The following is a 25,890-nucleotide window of genomic DNA, read 5'->3' on the forward strand; positions in this document are numbered from 1 at the left end:
AGCAAAGCTAACCTTTAAGTTATAACATTAAAATACTTGGAATCATTATTAAACTTCTAAACTCTCCAGCTACTAAATTACTTACAAAAAGGAAAGAGTCTCGTGAAACATTATCAATTTTGCCAAGTTACTATTATTTTTCCTGAATAGAATATACACTTCCTCCTTAGAAAAATCACTCTTCATTCCCCATTTCTAATTTTTCACTATCTACTATTCTTCTATATCCACTGTGCAATCAAATTAGTGAATGCTCAAAGTACCAGAGGTATTTGGACAGAGGTAAGGGAAATACAAGGCGCTTTTAATTTTCATGCTTCGAACATGTGAGACATTTTTTTAGTCCCATGCTGTAAGTGATATTTGCCACATGCTACAAAGAGGCACTATTTCACAGTGGATTTGAAATCACAAGATCTGCCTTCAATATCTTCCATGGTACTTTCTAAAAGCCCTACTTCTCACTTCTCAACCAACCCTTTGTAAATTGGATTCCAACTGCATCACTCAAAAAAACTACTCTCCAAAATTACCAAGGACTCTCAATTGTCAAATCAAATGGTTCTTTCTCAGGTCTCCCTCTCGATTTCTCCAACATGTCAGTTACCTTCTCAAACTCTAGTAGGTCCCTATTACTTCTAAGGGCAAAATAAACTCCTATTTGGCCCCTAAAGTTGATCATAATTGTCCCACCCAGCCTTCCAGTCTTATTACACATATTTTGATGCAAACTCACTTCATGATCCACATAAGCCACACTGCATTTCTCATTTCCATGCTTTTGGAATAGCTATTCTTCACACACAAATTTCACTTTCTCCTTGTCTCTTAGAAATCCCTTCAGGCTCAGTTCATCTGAAACTTTCCACATTATTTTCTAATTTCCGTAGCTACTAGTACTAACCAAAAATACATATATGAACATGTCAATCAGTAAGTTGTCTATTAATATTAATGTCTTCTGTTCCATGCATTGTGCCAGCTATTCTTTCTCAACAGAATATAGATTATTTCTTATTTCTTTTAATTTTGTATTGAGAGAACCTTGTAGTGACTGACACATGGTAGGAACCTAAAAATTCTTGCTGACTGCTGACAACTGTCTGTTCATCAATTCCCTCTCCCATTTTGGGCCTTAAGTTTCCTGACTTTCAAAAAGGAAAAACACATACTTACCTCATAAGATTTTCATGCAGCTCAAATCAAAGGGTATATATATTATCACTTTGCAAATCAAAAAAGCATTATATAAATGTCAGCTATTTTTAGTACTTCTAGTCACTAATAGAGTGCACCTTCTTATCTATAATCCTTAGAAAGACAATTTAAATTATAAATACTGACAGTGACCATTTTTAAACAGAAAGTGAACCAGATTTTGAAACATTCTTAGCTTTCCTTTTGAAAATACTTTGTGGGGCAACTAGGTGGTGCAGTGGATAGAGCACCAGCCTTGAATTCAGGAGGACCTGAGTTCAAATCTGGTCTCAGACACTTAACACTTCCTAGCTGTGTAACCCTGGGCAAGTCACTTAACCCTAGCCTCAGGAAAAAAAAAAAATGCTTTGTACTTATTTCCTTGAAATTATCTTCAAAAATATTTCCCTTGGGGGAGCAGCTAGGTAGCACAGTAGATAGAGCACCAACCCTTAAGTCAGAAGGACCAGAGTTCAAATGTGATTTCAGATACCTAACACTTCCTAGCTGTGTGACCCTGGGCAAGTCACTTAATCCTAATTGCCTCAGAGAAAAAATCACCTTGGTGACAGAAAAATGGATAGATATTAGTTGTTATGGGTATTTTGACAATAATATACAGAATATAAGCCTTAGAGCTTTTTTTTCCTAGCATTAGTTGGCCCCAGACCTATCTTACAATTCTAGTTACAGGAATTTTTTTACACTTTTACAGAAATAATATATATAGTTCTAACTTCATCACTTTATCCCTATACTTTACCCATCAGGATGCTCACCTACTCCAAAGTCTTGTTTGAAGGGTCGATAGTCTTCAGCTTCAGCCTTAATTTAATTATAACACCTTTAACACTTCATTATGACATCTCTACAAAAATATCTGCATTTTTTTTTAGTGTCTTAGAATCTACAGTTTAAGGTCTCCAACATGTCAGATTTGGCTTTTCAACCCCTTGAGGGTAAAAGCATCCTAGTTACAACTGACATCTGAAGGAGGACTTAGCAATTATTCTTCTTGCAGAATATTCTAAAGGTTCTGCTTATTCTGTAGCAAACTTAGAGGAAGTGAAAAACTTCACACATCACAATAAAAATTGATACTGGATGAGAAAACTATTCTATTTAAGAATAGAAAAAATTCAAACATTATTTCAATTTCATACAAAGTGTAATTTTTCATACAATAAACTTGTATACTCGGCACCCAAGCCCAGTTCCCTGGCACATAATAGGCACATAATATTTGATTAAAAAAAACTAATACCCAACTAAAAGAAAGACATGTTTTAAGAACATATTTAAGCATGTAAATTAAGTAGAATACTTTAGAAGATTTATTCTCTGTGATAGAAACACCAATGTGCGGAGTTGACATAATCTTTTTTACTTTACAAAAAAAAAAAAAAAAAAAAAGATGGATGGAAATGTTTACAAAATCTTCAGTAGTTTAAAAAAAGAAGGCATAAATGAAATCAGCAATTGCATGTGCGTCCACTCATCATCTCTGAATACCATCTCAGCTACTATTTCCTAAGAATTAGAACTTGCCTAGGTATTGAAATTTGCCCAGGTCAGCTCTTCCAATTCTTTAAAAATACACAACAGTGATAGCTTAGGCCATGGTAACTTTTATAATTTAAAATAATTTGAGAAAAGCAAACCCTTGTTTCCACATTAGAAAACAAGAATACTTTCTTATCGTCCAGTATCAAAAATATTTCACAGCTTGATTTACCTTTATCTAAGAGTAAAACTAATCCCTCCGACACCTAGATGAACTTTTTTGGTATTCAGTTGCTCCAAAAGCAAATTTTACCTAAATTTAGACTGAATCTATACCATCAGAGTATCCATAACTAGGTGCTAATACAAAATGTGTCAGCATATTGGCTGAAGTCCATCTGTTAACAAAAAGATTAATATAAAATGTTCGCAAACATCATTCTTAGAAATTTTGCTGCAGTCCTGCGTAGTGAGAGACCTGATTAGTTCTTGAATATTTATCATCTTCACTATGAAGATGCAAACATCAATAGATGTCTTCAAGGTGTTTTCCCATTTTGGCTGATAGTTTCCTAAAACGTAAAAGATCTTCCCTTCCAATTTCAATCATTTTTTCTTCCCACGATTTAATTTCATTTGCATAACGAATTTTATCATCCTCGGCAAGTTGCATATATACCTGAGGAAGGAATAAATAGTTGTTCAGTAACTTTTTAGGGCAAATTTCCTTTTCTCTCTGGAACAGCTAAATCTATGACATATATCTATTTCACACAAATGTAAGTGTAAATAATCACTTTCAGAAAAGAGGGGGGGAAAGAAGACATCAATAAAGATAGACAGCTATATGTGAAAGAGTTAATCAGTAAAGTCACTAAAGGATACACAGCCTATGATGTGACAATTACCCCAGGTTACTGTCCCACATGTACAAAAATATTCCTAACAGGACTTTCTTTGATGGAGAAGAAAAAAACATCAGCACAGAAAAGTTGACACATCACTCTGACAAATGACTATACTGTGCTATATGAATGTTATATCACCATAAGAAATGAAAAGCATGAGGAATTCAAAGAAACTTAAGACCTGATAAATTGATAGGAAAGGATTCAGAAATAGAAGGGCAAATTGTACGACAAGGAAAAGACAACCCTTAAAGACATCAGATACCAACTCAATGGTCATATTTGTGACTTAAAAGGACTATTAGTGAAGCCTAAGGTAAAAATGGTTAAATTACAAGAACATGTTGTCAGACAAGTCCAATGTGCTCATTTGCTTTTCTTTCTTTCTTTTTTATTAGAAGGAAGGGATTTGTGAAATGATGACATTTATGTACTAAAATGTTTTTAAAGAAAATTCATCATCCTGGGAGCAGAGGTTGAAAAAAGCACATGCAATTTGTATATAAAATTTAAATTTATGGTGAGAAAAAACTCCTTGTGATTGATGTCGCTTGCCCCTAATCCCCCAAAATCACTTAATAGTAATCTATTATAAGAGAAAAACAACATGCTCTTGTGACTAGAGAGCTGGCTTCAAAGCAGGAAGACATCAGGGCCTCTTAAGTCCCGCCTCTTACACCCATTGGCTATTTGGCCCTAGAAAAGCCACTTATAGACTCAGTACTCTGGTCAAATATTTAGAGTTTAAATGGCAGAGGCGGTTTAAATGGTAGAGGGAAGTTTCTCACCTTCCTCACCTGGGAGTTCCTTGTATCGATAAGATGACAGAACCAAGCCAGGCCAAGAACAATCACAAAAGTTCGTTTAAAATATTTTAACTGGCTTGTTAGCAGCCATCAAGTTCTTTGCATACCAAGCTTTAAATATCCTATTTGAGCATTTGAGACTAAAAATTTTACCAGAAACTTTGGTAAAACAGTCCAAAGAGTTACAGGACTTGTGAGTCTAAAAAACGTGGTTTACATCCTGCCATCTACAACCCGTGTGGCCTTGAACAAATCATTTAATTTCTCTAGGCCTTAATTTTCTCAATTGTAAAATAAAGGAATTAAATGAATAACCTCCAAGGTCCCTTCAAGCAAAAAAAAAAAAAAAACAAACTTCATTCTAGATCTAAAGGTGGGATCCTATGACTATACCTGCTTCCGAGATGGTGACAAATTTTTCCATTCTTCATTTAAAATCTTCAATGTTTCCTAAAAAAATGACATATTTTTCATTATCTGCTTTTGGGATTTGGGTAGAGAAATAGAAGAAACAAGAAAAATAACTAATTGTACAGTTCTTTTTGGGACTCAAAAAATTAAATTTTCTCTAAAAGCAACAGTTAACATGTGCTTAATTTCTATCACTCTACTCTAAACTTTAACTACACTTTCAACTAATTCAAGTATAGCAATCAATATACATTAAAAGAGAACACTCCATTTTCCCTCCAAGAGCAATATTTGTTTATTTCAGCTCTAAATCCATGATCTCATGTCCTAGATTATCTCCAATTTAACCTAAATTTCTAAATTTATTATTAAAAAAAAAAAAAAAAAAAAAAAAAGGCAGCAAGGATTTCTGAAATGCTAGCCAATAAGATTTGCATATAGAATGGAGTAACAGGAAAGTATGGTTAAAAAGTTAAATTGAGGAGCAGCTAGATGGGGCAGTGAATAGAGCACCAGCCCTATAGTCAGGAGGACCTGAGTTCAAATCTGGTCTCAAACACATAACACTTCTTAGCTATGTGACTCTGGGCAAGTCACTTAACCCCAATTGCCTCAGAAAAAAAAAAAAAAAAGGAAATTGAACTTATTTTTCTTATGCAGCATGATAAATATGGAAATATATTTAGAAGAACTGTATGTGTTTAATTTATATTAGATTGCTTTTTGAAAGGGTAAGGGATTCTGCTAAGAGTGAGTACCGAGGCCACTTTTGATGCATAATAAGTTTTCTGCCACCTTGCAGAAACATCCTTGTTGAGCAAGGAGCATTAATTTGTGATTGTGGGAACAGGTGTAAGCTAAAGGTCACAGCCAGTGGCTCTGTGAGCAGGGATGCCTGAACAGGGCCGCTCACCTGTGAGCAAGCTCCTGAATTGCTGGACTGGATCTCCTCTCATTGGTAGATACCATGCATACTCAATGCTCATGAGCTGCTTCGGTGATTGGGGATTGTCTACTGTTCACATACTGATCACACATGCAAAAAAGTATATCAAAAAGGCTGTATACCACATAATAAACTGGAGCTCTTTTCACATGTTATGAGGCCTCATTCATCTCACCTCTGAGATTAAAGGGCTCATATGCCATGAGCTCTTAAAAGAAGGCAGCAACAGCTTCTCATTTAGAGGATGGAGGAGAGGAAGGAGAGGGCAAAAAAATTTGGAACACAAGGTTTTGCAAAGATGAATGTTGAAAATTATCTTTGCATGTATTTGGAAAAAGAAAACACGATTTAAAAACAAAACAAAACAAAGTACTAAGAATAATTTAAATCATTACATGAAACCTCACCAGCTTCTTATGATCAGATTTGGCTCTGTCTACAACACTTGAGATGTCTATACACTAAATCTGTCAAGTGAATGACATATCAAACAACAACCTTCAATGACACTGAAATTTGGGGTTCAAATGTCACTGATGTAGCTCTACAGTAGAAAATGTGACCTTATCTTAAGGACTGTTGCTTCATGACTTTAATTATATATCACTTAAGAAACTGAGGATTTAAAGATATATATTGAGTATCAATAAACCAATGCATACAATACTATATAATTATTAAACATTATTTAGCTTTACCTGTGATGAAACCCCTTTTCCTTCCTTAAAGTGTTCAGAAATAAAAATATTATAACCCGAGCGAGGTTTTTTGGGCTTTCCAAAGATGGTTAACTCCTAAATAACAAAAAAAGAATTAGAAATTTCTAGGAAAACAGGAAAATGCTCTGATAGAAATTAGATACAGACCAACATTTCACCAAGAAAACCTCCAAATGGTGCACAACTGTGTCATTAACAAACTAGTGGAGCAAAAAATTACTTGTCAGACTTATGAAAAAAAATTTTCTAATAGAAGTTCTCATTCCCATGATGTAGATGTAGTTTGGAACTAATTCAAGCCATTCTTCAATTTGAAAATAATCAAAGGTTGAGAACATGCAATTTTTCAGAGGAAGACATCCAATCATATCGATCTAGCCATAAGAAAAAATGATAGTGAAGTCTAGAGAAAACAGGGGAAGGCTTAGAATAACTAATGTAGAGGCCAGTGAACAGAACCAGAAGAATAATTTATTATAAAGTATCACAAGGACAAAAATTAATTCTAATCACTGCAATGATCAACTATGTCTTAAGGACAAGTGACCAAAGATGTTCCACACTTTCTGATAAGAAAGTAAAAGACTCCTGATAAAAATTAGAACACTTTTCCAAACGTGAATAATATGGCGTTCTCATTTTGTTTGACGAGGCATATTTGCTGCAAAGTTTTTGTTTCTCTTTTTACATACACAGGATGGGGAACATAGGGAGAAAAAATAAGATTTTCATTCATTAAGAAAAATTAAATTTTAAAGAGCTAGATGCAGTCCCAACTGACTACAAGGTACTTTAATTAAATTTAGTTTCCAATTATGCACTGAAAAATGCTCCTTAACATGAATATTCTACCCATGTGATTATGTTTTCAAAATCATGATTAATTTTACTATGAAATATAACTGGATACAGAATGTTTTCCATATAAAACTTTTTGAAAAGTTTTATATGGCATTATGTTGAAAAGGTAAAACCAAGTAAAAGAGCTGAACACAAAGCCACATTATTTTTAAAGGAATTCACCAACTAATTTACCCAGTTTCTTGGGCATCAGGAACTTTGCTAGCAAAAATAAATAAGGTATCTCCAATTTTGAACATTCAATAAACCTTAAAATACCACATAAAAATCAGATATTATTGGTATTAAGGAAATGAATGTCAAATTGTTACCAACATTCAAGTCCTTATAATAACAGGAAATAGTGACAAAACAATGGCTCAGATACTAATTATTGCAGACAACTATAAGAATGATTTTGAAGCTGATAAGATGAGTGATGGGAAGAAGATGGCCACTGCACTGGATATATATCCCAAGGACATCATAAAGTAGGAAAAAGAACCCACATGTGCAAAAATGTTTATAGCAGTTCTTTCTGTGGTAGCAAAGAATTGAAAAATGAGTAAATGCCCATCAATTGGGGAATGGCTGAATAATATTATGCTATATGAATAGTAAAAGAATTATCGTTCTATAAGAAATGATGAGCAGGCTGACTTCAGAAAAGCCGGGAAAGATTTACATGAACTGATGCTGAATGAAACAAGCAGAACCAGGAATATTTGTACATAATAACAGCAAGAATATGTGATGATCAACTATGAAATACTTGGTTCTTCTCAGTGGTTCAGTGGTCCAAGCAATCCCAATAGACTTTGGAAAGAAAATGCCATCTGCATCCAGAAAAAGAACTAAGAAGACTGTGTATAAATCAACAATGCTATGTTCACTTTTTTTTTTTTTTTGTAATCTCTCCAAAGGTTTTTCCCTTTTGCTATAATTTTTCTCTCCCAACATGATTCATAAAGCAATGTGTGTTAAAAATAAATTAAAAAAAGAAAAAAAATGGCTACTGTGCCACAAGAGGTTTTATTCATCACTACTTCCACAGTCAAATTGCACCAGGGCCACTGACCAAGAGCCAATAAAGGTTGAAAGCAGGTAAGCTAATGAACTGGATATCCAGAGTTATATCTAATTAGATGGTTTTCAGTCTTAAGTAGTCCAAATTGATGAAGTCCTACTATAAAAGGCAGACTAACACAGTGGTAAAATTGAAATTGCCATGTTTAAATATACAAAACCAAAACCAAAATATAAATTGTACATAGTGGAAATCTAGTTTCAAATGCATTCTTTTTCCCTTTTCTTTGTTTATACATCATAAATGTTCACATTTCTTAAAATATATCTAATGAAAACTTTTTTTTCTTAAACACTACCAGAAGTAGAACAGCTACACATTTATATAAACTTTATTTCTTTGTCAGAGGAGAAACTGGGTCCACTCACTCTTTTTTTCTTTATTATTTCCTTTCTAGCCCTTCTTCGACGCTTCTCTTCTTTCAAAGTTTTTTTCTCAACAGAGTTAAGCTCTGCTTTAAATTTAGAGTTCTCTTCTTTGTATACTTTAAATTCTGCCTTAGTAGCTTCTTCATATACCTAAATATAGAAAAAGCATAATAGTCAAAAGAGTTATTATCACTTAGCTGTTGAAGTTAAGTGTATAATACCAAATTTGGTAAGGAAAGAAAGCTGCAAAGATTTAAGCAGAGGCAACTTTAGTTAGTGGCTTAAACATGTTTATATCATGCATGCCTTATATTTCCAACTAGAGGAAACTATTTAAAAGACATTTTTATTGAAAATTAAACTATTGCCTCAAAAGCATAAACACCATTCACTAATGAGATTTAACAGTTTCACTGGGCAGCTAGGTGGCGCAGTGGATAGAGCACCAGCCCTGAATTCAGGAGGAGCTGAGTTCAAATGTCTCAGACACTTCCTAGCTATGTGACCCTGGGCACATAGCTAAAAAACCCCAGCTTCAAAAAAAAAAAACAAAAAAAAAAAAAACAAAAAAAAAAAAAAAACACCAGCATTTTTAAAAGCACAAAATGATTTCTTAAAAATCATCTTTTCATATTAAGTAAGGTACATTTGAGCAGGGGTTTTCCCCCAGAAGGAAGGTAGAAAATATATTTTTGTTCACTGAAAAAAATAGGGTACACTCTACATATCTCTCAGATTTGTTAAGATGATAAGAAAAGATATGATAAATGTTGGAAGGGATGTGGGGAAACTGGGACACTAATTACACTATTGGTGGGGTTGTGAACTCATCTAACCATTCTGGAGAGCAATTTGATACTAGGTTCAAGGGGCTATCAAACTACATACCTTTTGATCCAGCAGTGCCTCTCCTGGGTCTGTATCCCAAAGAGATCATAAAAAAGGGAAAAGGACCCACATGTGCAAAAATGTTTATAACAGCTCTTTTTGTAGTGGCAAGGAACTGGAAACTGAGTGGATGACCCTCAACTGGAGAAGAGTTGAATAAGTTAAGGCAGTGGTCCTCAAGCTATTTAAATAGGGGGCCAGTTCACTGTCCCTCAGATTGTGGAGGGCCGGACTATAGTAAAAACAAAAACTCACACTCAGTCTCGGCCCATTTGCCACAACCCGGCGGGCCACATAAATGTCCTCAGCAGTGCCACATCTGGCCTGCGGGCCACAGTTTGAGAACCCCTGAGTTAAGGTATATGAATGTAATGAGATAATGTTGTCCTATAAGAAATGATAAGCAAAATGGCTTCAGAAAGATCTGAAGGGACTTACGTGAACTGATGCTAAGTGAAGTGAGTAAAACCAAGAAAACATTATACAAAGCAACAGCAAGATTATGGGATGATCAATTCTGATGGATGTGGCTCTTTTCAACAATGAGGTGATTTAGGACAATTCCAACAGACTTCTGATGGAGAAGCCATCCACATCCAGAAAGAAGAGTATGAGCACTGAATATGGATCATAACATAGCATTTTCACCTTTTTGCTTGTTTTTTCCTTTCTCGTTTTTTTTCTTTTTGGATTTTTCTTGTGCAATATGATAAATGTGGAACTGTTTGCAAAGGTGAATGTTGAAAACTATCTTTGCATGTATTTTGAAAATAAAAAGCTATTATTTAAAAAAAAAAATCTATGTGACACTAAGCAAGTCACTTAATCCTTAAAAGAAAAAAAAAAAAAAAAACCATTATGGATGCCTCAGTGTTTAAAACTGATTTACCATCTCTTTACATCTACCTATGTAAAGACTTAAATGTCATAAAAGTACTTGGGTTTTTATAGAATTGCTAAAATATCCAAGACATTTTCAATAATAAAGCAGACCATATAAGATTTAATATTCTCATATTCCAACTAAGGCCAAGGAGGGTAAAGTGACTAATGCAAATTTAGATCTAAGAAATACTGAGTTGGACCCAAGCTTTTTGGACTAGAATTAAGTTTTTTTTTTAACCAAATGTTCTATCGTCTATAAGAAAAACAGTTTATGAGATTGAGTTTTTTCATTGCCCATGAGCACTGCCCAACAAATTGGTCATCTAATCCCTAAAATTCATGGCTTTAACGGTAACCCAGGATGGTGGTAAAGAACCATACTTACTTTCTTTTTTGATTGTGGAAGCTCCCTCCAAGCTTCAGCAAGTTTCTTAATTATCTCTGTGCTTTTCAAATCTGAAGAATGAAATTTTCAAAGTTTCAATTTTTTTTCTCATGACTAAAGATTTCTAAAAAAAAGACTAATTCACTGGTGTCTTCTCCTAAATTAATTTGATTATGAAATCACTCTGCCCATAACCTAAAGCACTATTATGTCTAGTCAAATAATCCAAAACACAGGTTTGATAAATAGCTTCAAAAAGGTCTTTACTGACTTTCAGCTGACACTTACTATATACAAGTTAATTTCTAGGACATGTTAAATTGACATCACATCCATAATGAACTTCAAAAGAATAGCTCTTGGGCTCCCAATCATTTCAAGTTTATCAAGTTACTTATAAAAAAAAAAAAAAAAAAGACCAAATGAGCTAATTTTTGACAACAATTTTTTCTTGAAAATATTTTGAAACATACTGCATTATCCTCAAATACAGCTACTATACTCATATTTCTTCCCTTAACCTGTAAGATGCAGGTTTTTCAAAAGGGTGTTTTTCCCCTTCCCACAATAAAAGTTGAGGAATGTGACCTAGTTCAAAGGGACATGTTACTTGCTACTGCTTAACATGTTATTGCTGAGGTTTTCTTATCTTTATGATTAAAGAGAAATGAGATCAAATGTATGCATATCCTTAGCCTTTCAGAAACTCAGTGTTTCACAACACTGTGATTTATTTTATTTTATTTATTAAAAATAAATCACTGCTTCCTTAATATGCTGTTAAGACTAGTACATAAACACCATGGTGTATCTTACTTTAAGAGAGCCATGTGATCCTATTCATTTGCTCCCACAATCACCTGCTCCTGTGATGCCACTTCAAATATCTCAAAAGCCTTATTTTATTCTGGTAGGTGCCTCCCCACAACAGAGATTACAACTTGTCTCTAAACATTCACTAACGTTCCCCAGGGTGCCTAGCATGGCTCATGGAGCACAGGAGGCACTTAATAGAAGCTTACAAAATCTGATACACAAAAACTTCATCATTCCATCTCTCTGAACTTGGCTGCCATAGTGCTTGGATAAGAAATACACCACAATTCCTTTCTGGACTCAAACTTGAAACCTTTCAGGGTTCTTAGGCCCTGCCAGCACTTATACTTCACTGGCACAGTCTTCAAATGTTCAAAGTCACCTGTGCCATGGGGAAGCTCCAGAAAGGACTTCCCCAGAGCTACAGAAGCTCTACATAAAATCTTACAAATGGCAAGAGCATCCACTCTTTGGGCTTCTCTGCCTTCACTCATGCCAACCTTGCTGCTGTTTTTGAGTTAGGGGATCGCTATTTCAGCCCACTGCAGTGCCATAAACTGGGGAGGATCAAGGCAAAGGGAAGCATGGGCTGGCTTCTAGCCCAGAGGTCACCTGGGCTTTTTTTCCGCCAAAGATACAGCCCGACAACACACTCTAATTACAAGAAGCCTCTTTTTGGAGCCTCCTAAAAAAATATTTATTTTCAAAGTTATATCATTTTTAAAAAACTCCAGCCTTTCACTCACTCTCTCATATCACCACAGCACCCTGATATGGCAGCGTGGGACATGGATTCTAAAGCTTGTCTCCTTATTACAAACAAGGAAACAGAAAAAAGCGACAGCCTCCCGACTGTTGATGGCAAATCTAGATCAGCAACAAAAGTTTCATGCTTTCTTTTGTTATTTCCCACATGGTGCCAAGGAAAAGTAGACTTCCATAATCAGTAACTTACCCGGATTTTGTTCTTTGAGTATGGGCCGATGCTCCATCGTAAAACGAATGTAGGCAGACACAGGTTTCTTTGGAGCATTAGATAAAGTGCAGTCTTTCATAAACCGTTCCAATCCACAGAGAGAACTGCTTTGAATAAAAATTGTGTTTGAATTTAGTTGTTTATCAATAATCCCTTAAAATAAACATCTACATATATGTAACATAAGCACTAAGGTGCTTCATCACATTCTGAGGCAGCAAGAGCAAGGACTTTTATTGATGTTTCTATGGATCAAAAACCTGAGGACCAGGGATGTTATCTGGCTTGTGACCGAGTGTTAAAGTTTCATTTAAGGCTCAAATGGAAGGTCACAAGATACGATGCCCCAGACTTCAGGGGGGCAATTTAGGAAGAAAAGCCCAATCAATTCTGGCCTGGGCTGCTGAGGAAGCAAACTATGTGCTTTAAATAAAAGACCTATGTCCGCCAGTATGAGTGGACAAGGATCCTCACACTACCTTTAAGACAGTCTATAACCTAAAAGTGCTTTGAGGCAGAAGTCGTTCTGTCACAATGTACTGTCATTCTCTTAGGACACACACGTGTGACGTAAAGTCCAGCTTATAACCACATTATTCCAGAAAAAATCTGGAAATAAAAATACCTCCAACCAGTTAAGCATCATTTTGGAAGGACTGCCATGTGCCAAGCCACGTGTCATCACTGGGGACACAAGAAAACGCAAAGCCAATGTCCTCGTGCTCCAGGAGCTCACAAGACAAAATGTAAAGGCTCTGAACAGACCGCTTATCCAGGAATGTCAGGGGGGAAGATCCCTACAGCTGGGGGGAGGGCTGAACCATCAGGGAAAAAGTGGGCTGCAAGGCTGGCTTTGGGCCTGGCTTCAAAGAAGCCAAAGAAGAGGAGAATCTGAGCACAGGCAATAGCAAAGGACCAGGAGTTGGAGCCACCACAGATGGGCCAAGGTGTCGGAGGAGGGGACAAGCGGGGAGTTTTAAATATTCATTTTACTCTGGGGCTGGGAAGTCGCCAGGGGTGAGAGGGACAGACTAATGTTCCTCCGTGTGGAAGGAGGTTGGGGAGAAGGCTGCGGGCAATTCCCAGGAGCCAGGCCAGGATGAAGGTCTGGGGGGAATCATCTGGTCCAAGCTCCCCATTTTACAGATGAGAAAACTGAGGTTCCCAGGGTGACCCTGGAAGATTTCCCCAAGGTCACAAGGTCCTGAAAGGGGCCAGAATTTAAACCAAGACCCCCACTCTGAACCCTGCGTCTTTGCACTAAAAGGTGGCCAGTCCTAAGCCCTGAGGTTTCGTCTACACGGTTTTCTGCAGGAGCGCACCTAGTGTGGACACACCAGAGGCCGCTGCAACTGGGGACTGGGAGGTTTGACAAGATGAGCCTCCAAGCCGATCTCGGGAGCGGAGGAGAGTTCCGGCCTCCCCGGCCTTACTAGGGGCTCCGGGAAACCTTAAAGGTCACCTCGGTCAAGGTCCCGTTTCAGAGGAAGGGACTGAAAGGGGGCGGGTTCTGGGCGCAGGGTTTCTAGCTCCCCCCATGCCCCTAGTTGGGCGTTTCCCCACGTGTGACCTCCCAATGGGGACACAGGCACACTCCGCAGTGGCGGGGACTTCAAAAGCTCCCAATTCTGCGCCAACTGCAGGCTCTTCACAAAGACTCACAGTGCCCCGGGAAGGCACGGGGCGTCCAGCCCAGCGCCCTACGAAGGGAACGCCCACTTTACAAATGGAGAAACCGAGGCTGACAATTGAAGCCCTGGACCTCCGGGGGGGCCTCAGAAAGCCCCGAACCCACAGAGCAGGCACCCAATAAATGCCGGTGGGCGCCTACCCGCGGCGGGCCAGGCCTTCGGGCCTCCTCCCTCCCCTCACCTCAGCGGCGGCTCCAGCAGCCCTCGGGAGGCTCGGAGAGCGGCGGGCCGGCCCAGAGCCCTCAGCGCCCCCCAGCTTCCGTGCAGCAGCTGCGTCGCAGCCTTCGCCGCCATGGCCCCAGTCCCGTCCTCCCTCTGCTCGCAAAGGCGCCAGCGGCGGCAAGTCCCGGGCGTGTTTGTGTCCCCGTGAGAAACGCCTCCGGTCCGCGCCGCACGCGGAGCATTGTGGGAGGGGAAAAGGACCACTTCCGGTAGGGGACCCGCGCGGCCACAGCCGCAGCGAGGGCGCATGCGCCTCCCGGAGGCGGGCCGAGCGAGGCCGCGGGCGGGGGAGAAAGGGATGAAACTGGCTCTCTCCGGTCGCGCCTGCGCACTAGTGAGGCCTCGGGCAGCGCGCCCGGGGCTAAGGTTTCCTGTCTTTCCCTGCGGCCTCGCGCTGCGCGCCCCCGGGAGCGGCCGAACGAGGGGCTCGGTGTGTCAAGGCCTCCATAAGCTGGAGGCTGACCCCCCGCTCATCCCCTGGCCGGGCCTCTCCCAGACCCGAGCCTTTACCCTGCCCACCGCCCGCTCCCTTCTCGGGTCAGCCCCGGCTTCCTCCGGAGTTGTACCGAAAGTTTAGCGCCGGGGCCCCTAGGGGTGAGATTCTAGAGCGGTCTGCCGCCTCCCCCCCTCGCTCGTTTTACAGAGGGGGAAACTGAGGCAGGGCGAAGGGACTCTCCTAGGGTTACACAGCCAGGAGGGACATCCCAAGTACGTGAAGTCCCGGGAGGTGGCGCGGGCAGCGGCCTAAGGGCCCGAAAAAAGTTGGCGAGGAATCCGGGGCAAGATAAATTTAAGTGAAAAAGATAGAGATCTGGGGCCTCCCGCCACAGACACGCTGTTATGTCTCAGAGATGGAGTTGGGGGAGGGGCCTAGTAGTAACGTTACCTCAGGCCGAGGAGTCTTACCGGACCCTGGGCTTTCCCATGGGGCGGGGTGGCCTTAGGAATACTGCTCCACCCTCCCCAGGAGCTACTTCATTCACCCTGCTAGCCTCTGTCTGAACTGGAGAAGGAAACGGGGATTTCTCTGCCAAGAAAACCCCTGATGGTGGGCGAAGGAAGGGCCAGAAGAGCCACTAAGGAAGTCAAGCTACCCTTCCAACTTCCCAAGAAGGTTGTGATGAAGAAGGGGAGAAGCCATTGAACCAGAGAGAGGAATGAGGAGGCCGTTCTGGAAGAGGTTGGTGGCTACGGGCCGAGAGGGAACATGCAGAAAAGATATCCCAAAGATCCTGGAAAGCAATTAAAGAAAAGGGGTCCAGAGAAAGAAGGAAAATGACTCTGAGGACTAAGGATTAGAAAAGCGGTGTCTGAAGGGGCGCGTGCAGAGGCGAATCCCCTAACAAGCCATTTGAGATGAAATGGGCGCTGTATGCCATTGGACGGGTTGCCCAAGAAACAGGGGGCTTCCCGTCATGGTATGTCTTAGGGTAAAGGTCACTGCATTGCCCTTCCCGTCTGTTTTAATGGAGACTAGATGGCCACTGAGGAACCCTCCAATTTGCAAATTTTAGAGTCAACTAGGATAGCGAAGGGCCTTAAATTCATGCTGTTGGCCGTTCGGTTGAAGGAAGTGAGAATGGTTATTCTAGAGAGAAGATTGAGAAGACGAAGAGGCCTGATACTGGGCTTGTTCTTTGGACCCAAAATTAGTAGGACTAGGAAAAATGGACAGGAGGCGGCAAATTTCAGCTTGAGAAAACGATAATCTATAACCTTTTTTTTTGACATTTGACATTCCCAATCTGGCATCAGCTGGTTACATATTATCCTCCTGGGCTGGAAGGCAAAGCTTCTTCCCCCACCCCCCCCTTTTATTTTATTTTATTTTATTTTTTTAATTTTTTACAACATAATCCTTCGTATTCATTTTTCCAAATTTTCCCTTCCCTCCCTCCATTCCCTCCCCTAGATGACAGGCAATCCCATACATTTTACATGTGTTACAATATAACCCAGATACAATATATGTGTGTAAATCCCATTTTCTTGTTGCACATTAAGTATTGGATTCTGAAGGTAGAAGTAACCTGGGTAGATGGACAGTAGTGCTAACAATTTACATTCACTTCCCAGTGTTCCTTCTCTGGGTGTAGGTTAAACTGTAGGTTGCAACCCCACATAACTGAATGTGGGGTTAGGAAAATTTGGTAATGTAAGTGGTATCAACTATTCCTCCAAGATTTAATTCTTTTTTTTTCTTTTGCTGAGGCAGTTGGAGTTAAGTGACTTGCCCAGGGTCCCACAGCTAGGAAGTGTTAAGTGTTTGAGGTCAGATTTGAACTCAGGTCCTCGTGATTTCAGGGCTGGTGTTCTATCCACTGAACAACCTAGCTGCACCAAGATGTAATTCTTTATGTAAAAATAAACAAGCACAGCCATCTAGTTGTATGCAAATTAGCTTTGGCCTTTAATGATAAAATTATATATGACCAAAAATAAAGTTCCTTATGATTTATTATCAGTAAACGTTTTATTTGTATGCCTATTTTATATACCAATATACTTGGGGTGGAAAAAAATTTCTTGAGCAAAACGAGGTTATGAGTGGAAAAAGTTTAAGAAGCCCTGCTCTAAGGTACACTAAACGGCTCTCTCTCTGGTAAACAAAATTGCCCCTATGTTGTCAAGATATTAGGAGACACCCTGTTTTCCAGAGCTAAGGCCCAGCAAGCAAGCTGTGCCCTGAGCTTGGCATGACAACAATCCTTTGTACTCATGCTCTAGATGATCTCACCCCCTGGCAAAATGTATTGCTTTGACGAAGCACTAGGGTGTACTCTGAGATATTTATGATTTTCATATTAACAGCTATTTAGATTCACTGGAGCCTTCCTATTTCTCAAGGACTTGAGAGCCAGAAACCTGTAGCAGAAAGTGATCGATCAAAATCTGACATGCTAACAATTCCTGTGTCTGTAACCACTGAGTAAACGGAACCAGATCCTGCATCCTTGTCCCTGCCATGCTAACTCTGGTACTGTATCTCACTGAACGATCATGACCCCAACAACTTGAGAACTTACACTGCTCCCATAGGATCTTAGAACACCTGCATTTTCCCAAAAAAATTGCCTTCATGGGCTGGCCGTGGGAACGGCTTACACAAGACCTAAGAAGGATTGCATTGTGGTCCAGCCTTTTGTGGTTTTTGTGCTTAAATATGCTACCCCTGCCACAAGCCACAAGCCACAAGCCCTCCTTCTCAGAAAGACTTGGGTTTGCAAACCTGTTTTTCTCACTGTGAAATTAAATGTCTGTTTGTGTCCTGACTCTCTAATCTCTGGTCTGCTTTGTTCAGCTCTGGATACCCACAGGTCAGAGGCCAGTTCCTGTCCAGCTGACAATGTCTTTGCACAATGTTTCTCTCGTGCCTGGAGTGCATTCCCTCCTCAACTCTGAAAATCCCTAGCAACTAAAGTGTCACCTTCTTCAAGAGACACTCTGATTCCCCGGTACACTCAGGTGCTAATGCTTCCTCTCTTCAAAAAAAAAAAAAAACAACAACAACAAAAGTCTACATTGTGTTTATTTCCCATATTTATTTAACTGAACATATTGACTCCTCTGAGTATAAGATAAGCACCTTGATGGCACTTTCCTATTTGTAGGATACTCTACACCTGGCACTGTGCTGGCACACGGTAAGTGCTTAATAAATGCTTGTTTGATAGCTTGGTTAATGAGTGACTATTGATTTGAAGGGCTGGAAAGATTGGAGAAAAAAATTTCGCTTGTTCTGTGTGTGTGATCCCAGAGGATAAATCCAGGAGCAGTGCATAGAAGTTGCAAGAAGCCAGTATCTATTTGATGTCAGGAAAAACTTCCTCACTGTCAGAGCTCTCCCAAAGCTGAATGATCTGTGTGGCACTTCAGGCCTTCCCCCTCCTTGGAGGTATTTAAACAAAGGGCATGTGACCCCTTGAGATATAAACTGTAATGAAGATTCTTGTTTTCATCAGAACTGGGCTATTTGATGTTTTTGATCTCTTGCAAATCTAAGATTCTTTAGAGGCCATGGCCAGTCATCTCGACTTATGTCTTCCTACTCGACTCCAATCACTTTGGAGGAGAGGATGAAGTCAATAACTTTACAAAGCCTTGCTCGTTTAAATTCAGTTCACTTATAAGTCAAGACATCCCCCTCACTGTCACTGATCCTCTTCAAAAACAAAGGACAGACAACATTCCAAAAATCAAAGACCAGAGAATGGCACAAGAGAATGTGACTATCACCTCCCTGATACCAGCCATTATGCTGATTTTACTAAAGTTCTAAGTCTCCTTTTATTGGATTTTCCCATAAGAGTCCCTCAGTGCAGATAATTCCCAAATATTTATCTGTATCCAACTTTTCCCTAGAATTTCAGACCTATATTTTCACTTGTTTACTGGATAGCTCTGCCTGAATGTGCCACTTGCATCTCCCACCTGCAGTGCCCCAGATAACATATCCCCTAAATCTATTCTTCCCTCCAACTTCCTTGTTCCTAATAATAATCGCTTTCTAGAGTATAGTACATTTAATTACTTTCTATATAATTGTATTTATTCACTTTCTGTTTATCCTGGGAACACTTATATTTATTTCTGTTGTCATTCTTGTTAGGATGTAATTTCATCTGTAGAGGTATTTCCCCAACACCTGCCACAGTACCTGACTCCCAGTAGGTGCTTTAAAAATGATTGTTGACAAACTGACATTTGAATGAGTAATTGAAGTAGAATGATAGGAATAGAATCCATTTGTGAAGGAAAACATTTGTAACAAGTTTATTCTTTCTAATGGGGAGGAAAAGATAGGAGATAAATATTTTTATTATTAAAAATAATAATAATTCCTTAATATAATTATATAATTAAAAAAACAGAAGGTGACAGGCTAATAACATGATTAGACATTTGGATCAAAGAAAATCTTTGATGATTAGGAGATTTGAATATGGTTGTATACAAGGGAAAAGATCAGAGACAAGCAGAAATTAAAATCATTACAGACAGAGCAACATTTAGGAGGCAGTGGGGAAAAGAAGGTGATAAGATCCTGGGTAGCTAGGTGGACATTATTAGAGAAAGCCTGAAGCACTGGCAGGTAGGATTATAAAACTCCGTGGAGCAAGCAGGAATGGCACTGATCATCTCAGTCTTAAGTGAGACTTTTATTCTCAAGCAGGTCTTTTGTTTAAGTGGATTTTTGATTATAGACTCACTCCAGGTCTTTAGAAACTCCACCTTTACTTATCCCAACAGAAAGCCAATAACTGCTCACTGAGTATATTTTTGCTAAATTCCTTTTAGGTTAGTCCATCAATCAGTAGCATACTTCCCACTTTTTGGATTCTTCCCTTTAATGACTTCTTCCTGATTACTTATGAGTTCCACTGGAAACTTGTCCTTATTGTTAAAAAAAAAAAACAAACAAAAAAAAAAAAACTCTGGTCTTATACACTTAACACTTCCTATCTGTGTGACCCTGGGCAAGTCACTTTACCCCAGTTGCCTCAACAACATCAACAAAAAAGACATAAAGTGGTTAGAGCACCCAGTTGAACTCAGAAAGACTCATTTTCCTGAATTTAAATACAACCTCAAACACTAGCTATGTTACTCTAAACAACTTCACTGTTTGCCCCAGTTTCCTTATCTGTAAAATGAGCTGAAAAAGGAAATAGCAAATCATCCCAGTATTTCTGCAAAAAAAAAAAAAAATGGGATTTTGAAAAGTAGAATGCAACTGAAAATGTTTAAACAACAAAAATATAAATACAAGCTATTATTATATTATCTGAGAGTAGGCCATAGGCCTTTCTATTCCCAGTCCCATTTGTGAAGTGAACTGTGTGCATTAAATTCTATGGTTAACACCTCCTCTGCACTACCATCATCATCATCATGAATGGAAAATCTGATATTTCTTCAAAAGGCAAATTATAAATTGACTAAGCTGTGGGATCAGGTTCCTATTATCCCCTGCCTTTCCTCATTAGCAAATAGTTACCAGGGTATGGCGATGGGAGCAAGTTTGGGAGAGTGTAGAGCAGACTGACTCAGCCCTTATCTCTCACACTTTGAAAGCATGTCTCAGGGTCAGTAAAGGAATGTTTTTGTTTAAATTTGAATCTATGTGTTGTTTTCCCATTTGGGGTAGTTTTCATGCTGAGAATGTAAGATCACATTCTCAGTCAATGAGGGGGCTAATGTTGCATCAAGGAACCTATACATGGCCCCTTCTGTCTGCACTCAGAGCCTTCACTTTCACACCTCCATATGGTGAGAGTGACTGCTCCTTCTCATGAGAACAGATTAAACTTTTTCCTTGTACCCTGAGAGATCTCTGAGATATATTGGGTGAGTTGCATACCACACAATCATCACTATCACCACCACAACCGTTATTGTCCTTATTTTACAGATGAAGAAACTGATTACCAAAGGGTTCAAATTTGCCCAAAGTCACACAACTAAGTAAACTTCATTAAAGGCGGAATTTGAGGTGCTTTTTCTGACTCCAAGATTAGCCCTCTCATCGACAATGAAGGTGAATGTTTTGAAATTTTTCTTTTCATACTAAAGAATTTGCTTTTCTTGTATAATGTTGCCCTATCATCAGTCACAAAAACTGACTGGGAATACACTGGGAAGAACCAAGGACTTGGACTAAAAGGACCTTAGTTCTTGTCTTCTATCAATCCCAACCATGAGACCTTAGGCAAATTGCTTTTAATTCTTGGAGACTCAGTTTCCTCTTAGGTAAAAGTGAGGAGGATGGTTTCTGTTTTACCTACTTCAAAGAGTTGCTGTGAAAAATGTATACTATCAATTGCATTTGACATATTATTATAAAAAAGGAAATATCAAATGAAATAATGTATAAAAGATCTTCAACTATAAAAACCCTTTAAGAGTGTCAGGTATAAGGATGATCATCTTCCAGCTGACTTGAAACATTTCTGATGTTACACTTGTGGAATCATTAACTGCCCCTATAACAGTGTTGCATTAAAAATCCAACTTTCAAACCCACTTTAACTGTAATGATACCAGCATAACATTTTGACACATTGTCTGTGTTTGTGATATCATTGACTCAATATCCACCACCTTGTGCTAAAGTTTGTAAAGATATACAAATATCCTCAGATCAAATCATCAGTTCTTTATGGAGATGTTTCCATTTTAACAATCTCAAAAAAATATCCTAAATAATAAAGTAATTTTCATGCCTTAGCAGAAAATATAGTTAACCACAGGTTATTAAATTGGTCCTGTGTAAGAATCCTGTACAACAAATGCCTGTATTCAGTGAGTTCCCCGGTCTACTAGAGGAGACAACTCGACTATCACACCTCAAATAATTTAACCAACATTTTTTATAATAGCTTTTTATTTTTAAAAATACATGCAAATTGTTGTTTTGTTTTGTTTTGTTTCTCTTCCCAGATTATTTTTACCTTATGAATACAATCCTTCCTTTGCAACAACAACAACAACAAAATTCGGTTCTGCACATATATATTGTACCTAGGATATACTATAAGATATTTAATATGTATGGGAATGGCTGCCATCTAGGGGAGAGGGTGGAGGGAAGGAGGGGAAAAACTTGGAACAGAAGGGAGTACAAGGGTTAATGTTAAAAAAAAAAAAAATTGCCTATGCATATGTACTGTCAAAGAAAATGTTATAAAAATTAATAAAAAACAAAATAAAATTAAAAAAATAAAAATAAAATACATGCAAAAATAGTTTTCAACATTTACCCTTGCTAAACTTTTATGTTCCAAATTTTTCTCCCTCACACTCCATCTCCCCTCTCCCCTAGACAGAAAGTAATCCAATATAGGTCAAACATGTGCAATTCTTCTAAACATATTTCCACGTTTTATCATGCTGCAAAAGAAAAATCTGATCACAAGGGGGAAAAAATGAGAAAGAAAAAACAAGCAAGCCAACAACAACAAAAAGATGAAAATATTATGTTGTGATCTTCTTTCTCTGAATGCAGATGGCTCTTCTCCATCAGAAGTCTATTGGAGTTTGGCCTGAATTATCTCATTGCTGAAAAGAGCCACATCCATCAGAGTTGACCATCACATAATTTTGGCTGTTTGCTATGTACAATGTTTCTCTTGGTTCTACTTACTTCACTCAGCATCAGTTCATATAAGTCCAGGCCTTTCTAAAATCATCCTGCTAATCCTTTCTTATAGAATTATATCCCATTACATTCATATGCCATAATTTTTTCAACCATTCTCCAAACTGATGGGTATGCACTCAATTTCCAGTTCCTTGCCACTCCAAATTGTCCTGTTTTTTTTTTTTTTATGTTTTTTTTTTTTTTTTGGTGGGGGGGGGAGGGAATGATCAAATAAATAGGGGGAAAAATCTAGCTCCCAAATTCTAAGATACTTTATGAACTATTAAAGCAATCAAAAATTACAGAGGGAGAGGAAGAGGAGGAAGCCAAAGCAATTTAAATGTGACTGATGGTTTGCTGAGCTAAAAGCTGGGAATACAAAGAGACAAAAGACAGTTCCTGATCTCAAAGCACCTACAATCTAATCATTTCTTATGGTAAAATAGTATTTTTGTTACTTTGATTTACCATAATTTTCTCAAGCATTTCCAACCTGATAGATACTCATTTTGTTTCTTATAAAATATAAACGCTTAGGAGGATAAATTCTTTTGTCTTTATATCCCCAGCACCTACCACAATGTCTGGCCCATATTAAGTACTTAATAAATAAATAATAGGGGCAGCTAGGTGGCACAGTGGATAGAGCACCAGCCTTGAATTCAGGAGGACCCGAGTTCAAATTTGATCTCAGACACTTAATACTTCCTAGCTGTGTGACCCTGGGCAAGTCACTTAACTCCAACCTCAGAAAAAGAAAATAAATAAATAAATAAATGATTGAACTGTTTCCCATTTAGTTTTTTTCTGATCACACACACACACACACACACAAAGAAATTCTGCTATGGAGATTATTGTATATATTATTAGACCTTTCTTTGATTTCCTTAGGTATAGACCTAGGAAGGAGATCATTAGATTAAATATTATGACTATTTTAACAACTTTTCTCACATACTATTATTGCAAGTTGTTTTCCAACATGATTCCTAATGTTTCTTAAAGTGCCCTTTTTATTCCTTACCAAAAGGGGAAAAAAATAAAGAAAAGTAAACCAACAAAGAAAACCTAATCCATGGCTAGAACCAGGCACACCTTTTTCAGAACCAATTTTTGCTAATTTTCCTAGAGATAAAGGGTAATTCGCTAAGCTTCCTATAGGGTCCTACTAAGAAAATAGCAGAAGATGGTATTTTTTACAAAGAACCAGAAGGATAAAACAATTTGGAAGTTCCCCTTTCCCCAGAACTGAGCATTGTGGGGTTTTACCTGTATTCTCAAAAATGTTGTCATTTCTACCTTGTTGGGTACATAGCTCTTCCATGTGAATAGCTACAATATTTGTAAGCTTTTTTTTTTTTTTTTGGCATTGTTGGGGTTTTCCTTAGATTATCTACAGAATCAGTGGGAAAATATCCCATTTTCCATTTCTTTAAAATACCATACATTTAGTAGAATATAAGCTCTTTGAGAATAGAAGCGTTCATTTAAATTATTATTTTGTTTTTACCTTCCCAGAACTTAGTATGATAATCAGTTTAATCATTGCCGGCTGGGTCAGATTGGATTAAAGCCTGCATTCCCCCCTGATATCAAAGAACCGCTCTTGATACATTAAAAATTAATTAAACTCCTCTATTTCATAATTAGGGAGAGATCAATGCCTTTCTCTAAGCATTCATTCAAATCATTCTAGATGGAAAGTTAAATGGCTGTCACAATTTACTTTGCTAGACAAGCTTCCTATATTTTCTGCTTCTGATAGTGATTGTAAGAGATCTCTTTTGTTTCAGAAAGGCCAAGACACATCCCATCTGGTAATTATTAACTGAGACAAAAGTTATTGGTCTTAAGTTATTCTAGCCTTAGAGCAATAGGGGAATAATCTTTGGCTGATGAGTTAATTATATTTGGAACTAGAATCATTTCACATTTCAGTACTCAATTCTTCTGGGGAAAGGCAGCCTAGTGTGGTGAACACGGTACAGGACTTGCTACCAGTAGATTCCGAGAACCTCTGGGTCCAAATTAGGAAGGAATATGGTATAACAACAAAAGGGCTACCTTTGGAGCTGTGAGACTTGTGTTCAAATACTGACTCTCCCTGCCTGTTTGACTTAATGTCTCTGTGCTGCTCACAGAGAGAAAGCTAGAAGGAACTTCAGAGGCTTTCTAGTCCAAGAGTTCATCAGAACTGGGTTTTTAAATGTTTAAAATAAGATACATAGCATTACAAAAGAAAATCAATCATATTGAAACACACTTTTTGAATATTTTTACAAATAGGTCCATAGACCTCTGGAGAATCAAGTTTCTTTCAATCATTTTCAATCATGTCTGACTCTTTGTGATCCCATTGAAGGTTTTCTTGGTTTGCCTTTTCCTTCTCTAGTTCATTTTATAGATGAGGCCATTGAGGCAAATAGGGTGAGTGGCTCAGGATCACACAGCTAGGAAGAATCTGAAGCCAAATTTGAATTCAGGTCTTCCTGACTCCAGACCCTGTACTTTATCCACTGTGCCACCTTGCTCAAATTTAACTCCTTCATTTTACAGATGAGCGAAAATTGTGTTGTGATAGTTGGCCAGGAGTCAAGAAGACCTAGTTTCATGTATTTTTGAGACAGATTGGAAGTGCACTCCTGGGCCCAATCCCACTGTAGCCGATTGCCACAGAAGCTTTGCCCAGCTCTATCCGTTAGCTCCCTAGTGGGCCTCCAGGACATCACGGTGCTGGCTCCAGACTTGGTACATATCCCCAATCAGCAACGTGTTTTAGCCCTAATATGTCTCTCACTTCCCAGGCTCAACCTTCCCAGGAGCAGGGAATACAAGAGTGTGTCCCCATACTTGGGAAGAACTGGTTTCCAATCCTGCTGCAGATCAGCAAATCACTTAATCATTTTGTCCCTCAGTTTCCTGATCTGTAAAATAAGTAGGATGAACTCCATTGCTTCAAGGGTCTCTTTCAGTTCCATGTCTATTACTCTAAGAACATATACACAAAGCAATAATCAGATACTTGAAGAGGAAGAAGGTACAGATAATTAAGAGGGATAATGGAAGGTGGCACCTGAGGGGAGAGGGACCATCTGACCC

General features: G+C 38.5%; 1 protein-coding gene and 1 long non-coding RNA gene across 2 annotated transcripts; one reads left to right on the forward strand and one right to left on the reverse strand.

The window, feature by feature from the left end:
* Positions 1-2,291: 2,291 nt before the first annotated feature.
* On the reverse strand, positions 2,292-14,912 carry TFAM (transcription factor A, mitochondrial). The gene is made up of 7 exons (XM_074297061.1): positions 14,608-14,912; positions 12,715-12,839; positions 10,944-11,014; positions 8,786-8,935; positions 6,470-6,565; positions 4,808-4,864; positions 2,292-3,379 (listed from the first exon to the last, which is right to left on the reverse strand). Exons 1-7 carry the CDS (start codon positions 14,895-14,897, stop codon positions 3,227-3,229), a joined length of 942 nt encoding a protein of 313 aa, XP_074153162.1. The 5' UTR covers positions 14,898-14,912; the 3' UTR covers positions 2,292-3,226.
* A 75-nt stretch (positions 14,913-14,987) lies between these two features.
* On the forward strand, positions 14,988-20,004 carry LOC141559030 (uncharacterized). The gene is made up of 3 exons (XR_012487202.1): positions 14,988-17,625; positions 17,950-18,292; positions 18,406-20,004. It is a non-coding gene; the product is annotated as an uncharacterized LOC141559030 (long non-coding RNA).
* Positions 20,005-25,890: the final 5,886 nt, after the last annotated feature.

Source organism: Sminthopsis crassicaudata, chromosome 2 (assembly GCF_048593235.1).
Source record: "Sminthopsis crassicaudata isolate SCR6 chromosome 2, ASM4859323v1, whole genome shotgun sequence".
In the NCBI taxonomy this organism is placed as follows: Eukaryota; Metazoa; Chordata; class Mammalia; order Dasyuromorphia; family Dasyuridae; genus Sminthopsis; species Sminthopsis crassicaudata.

Bases quoted from the DNA above. Each gene is read 5' to 3' on its own strand.
- TFAM (XM_074297061.1), bottom strand. From the start codon at position 14,897: ATGCGCCCTCGCTGCGGCTGTGGCCGCGCGGGTCCCCTACCGGAAGTG. The intron at 8,936-10,943 runs GTAAGTATGGTT...TTCTATATTTAG, and splicing joins TTCCACAATCAAAAAAGAAA to GTATATGAAGAAGCTACTAA. The intron at 3,380-4,807 runs GTATAGTCATAG...TTCCTTCCTCAG, and splicing joins TGTCACCATCTCGGAAGCAG to GTATATATGCAACTTGCCGA.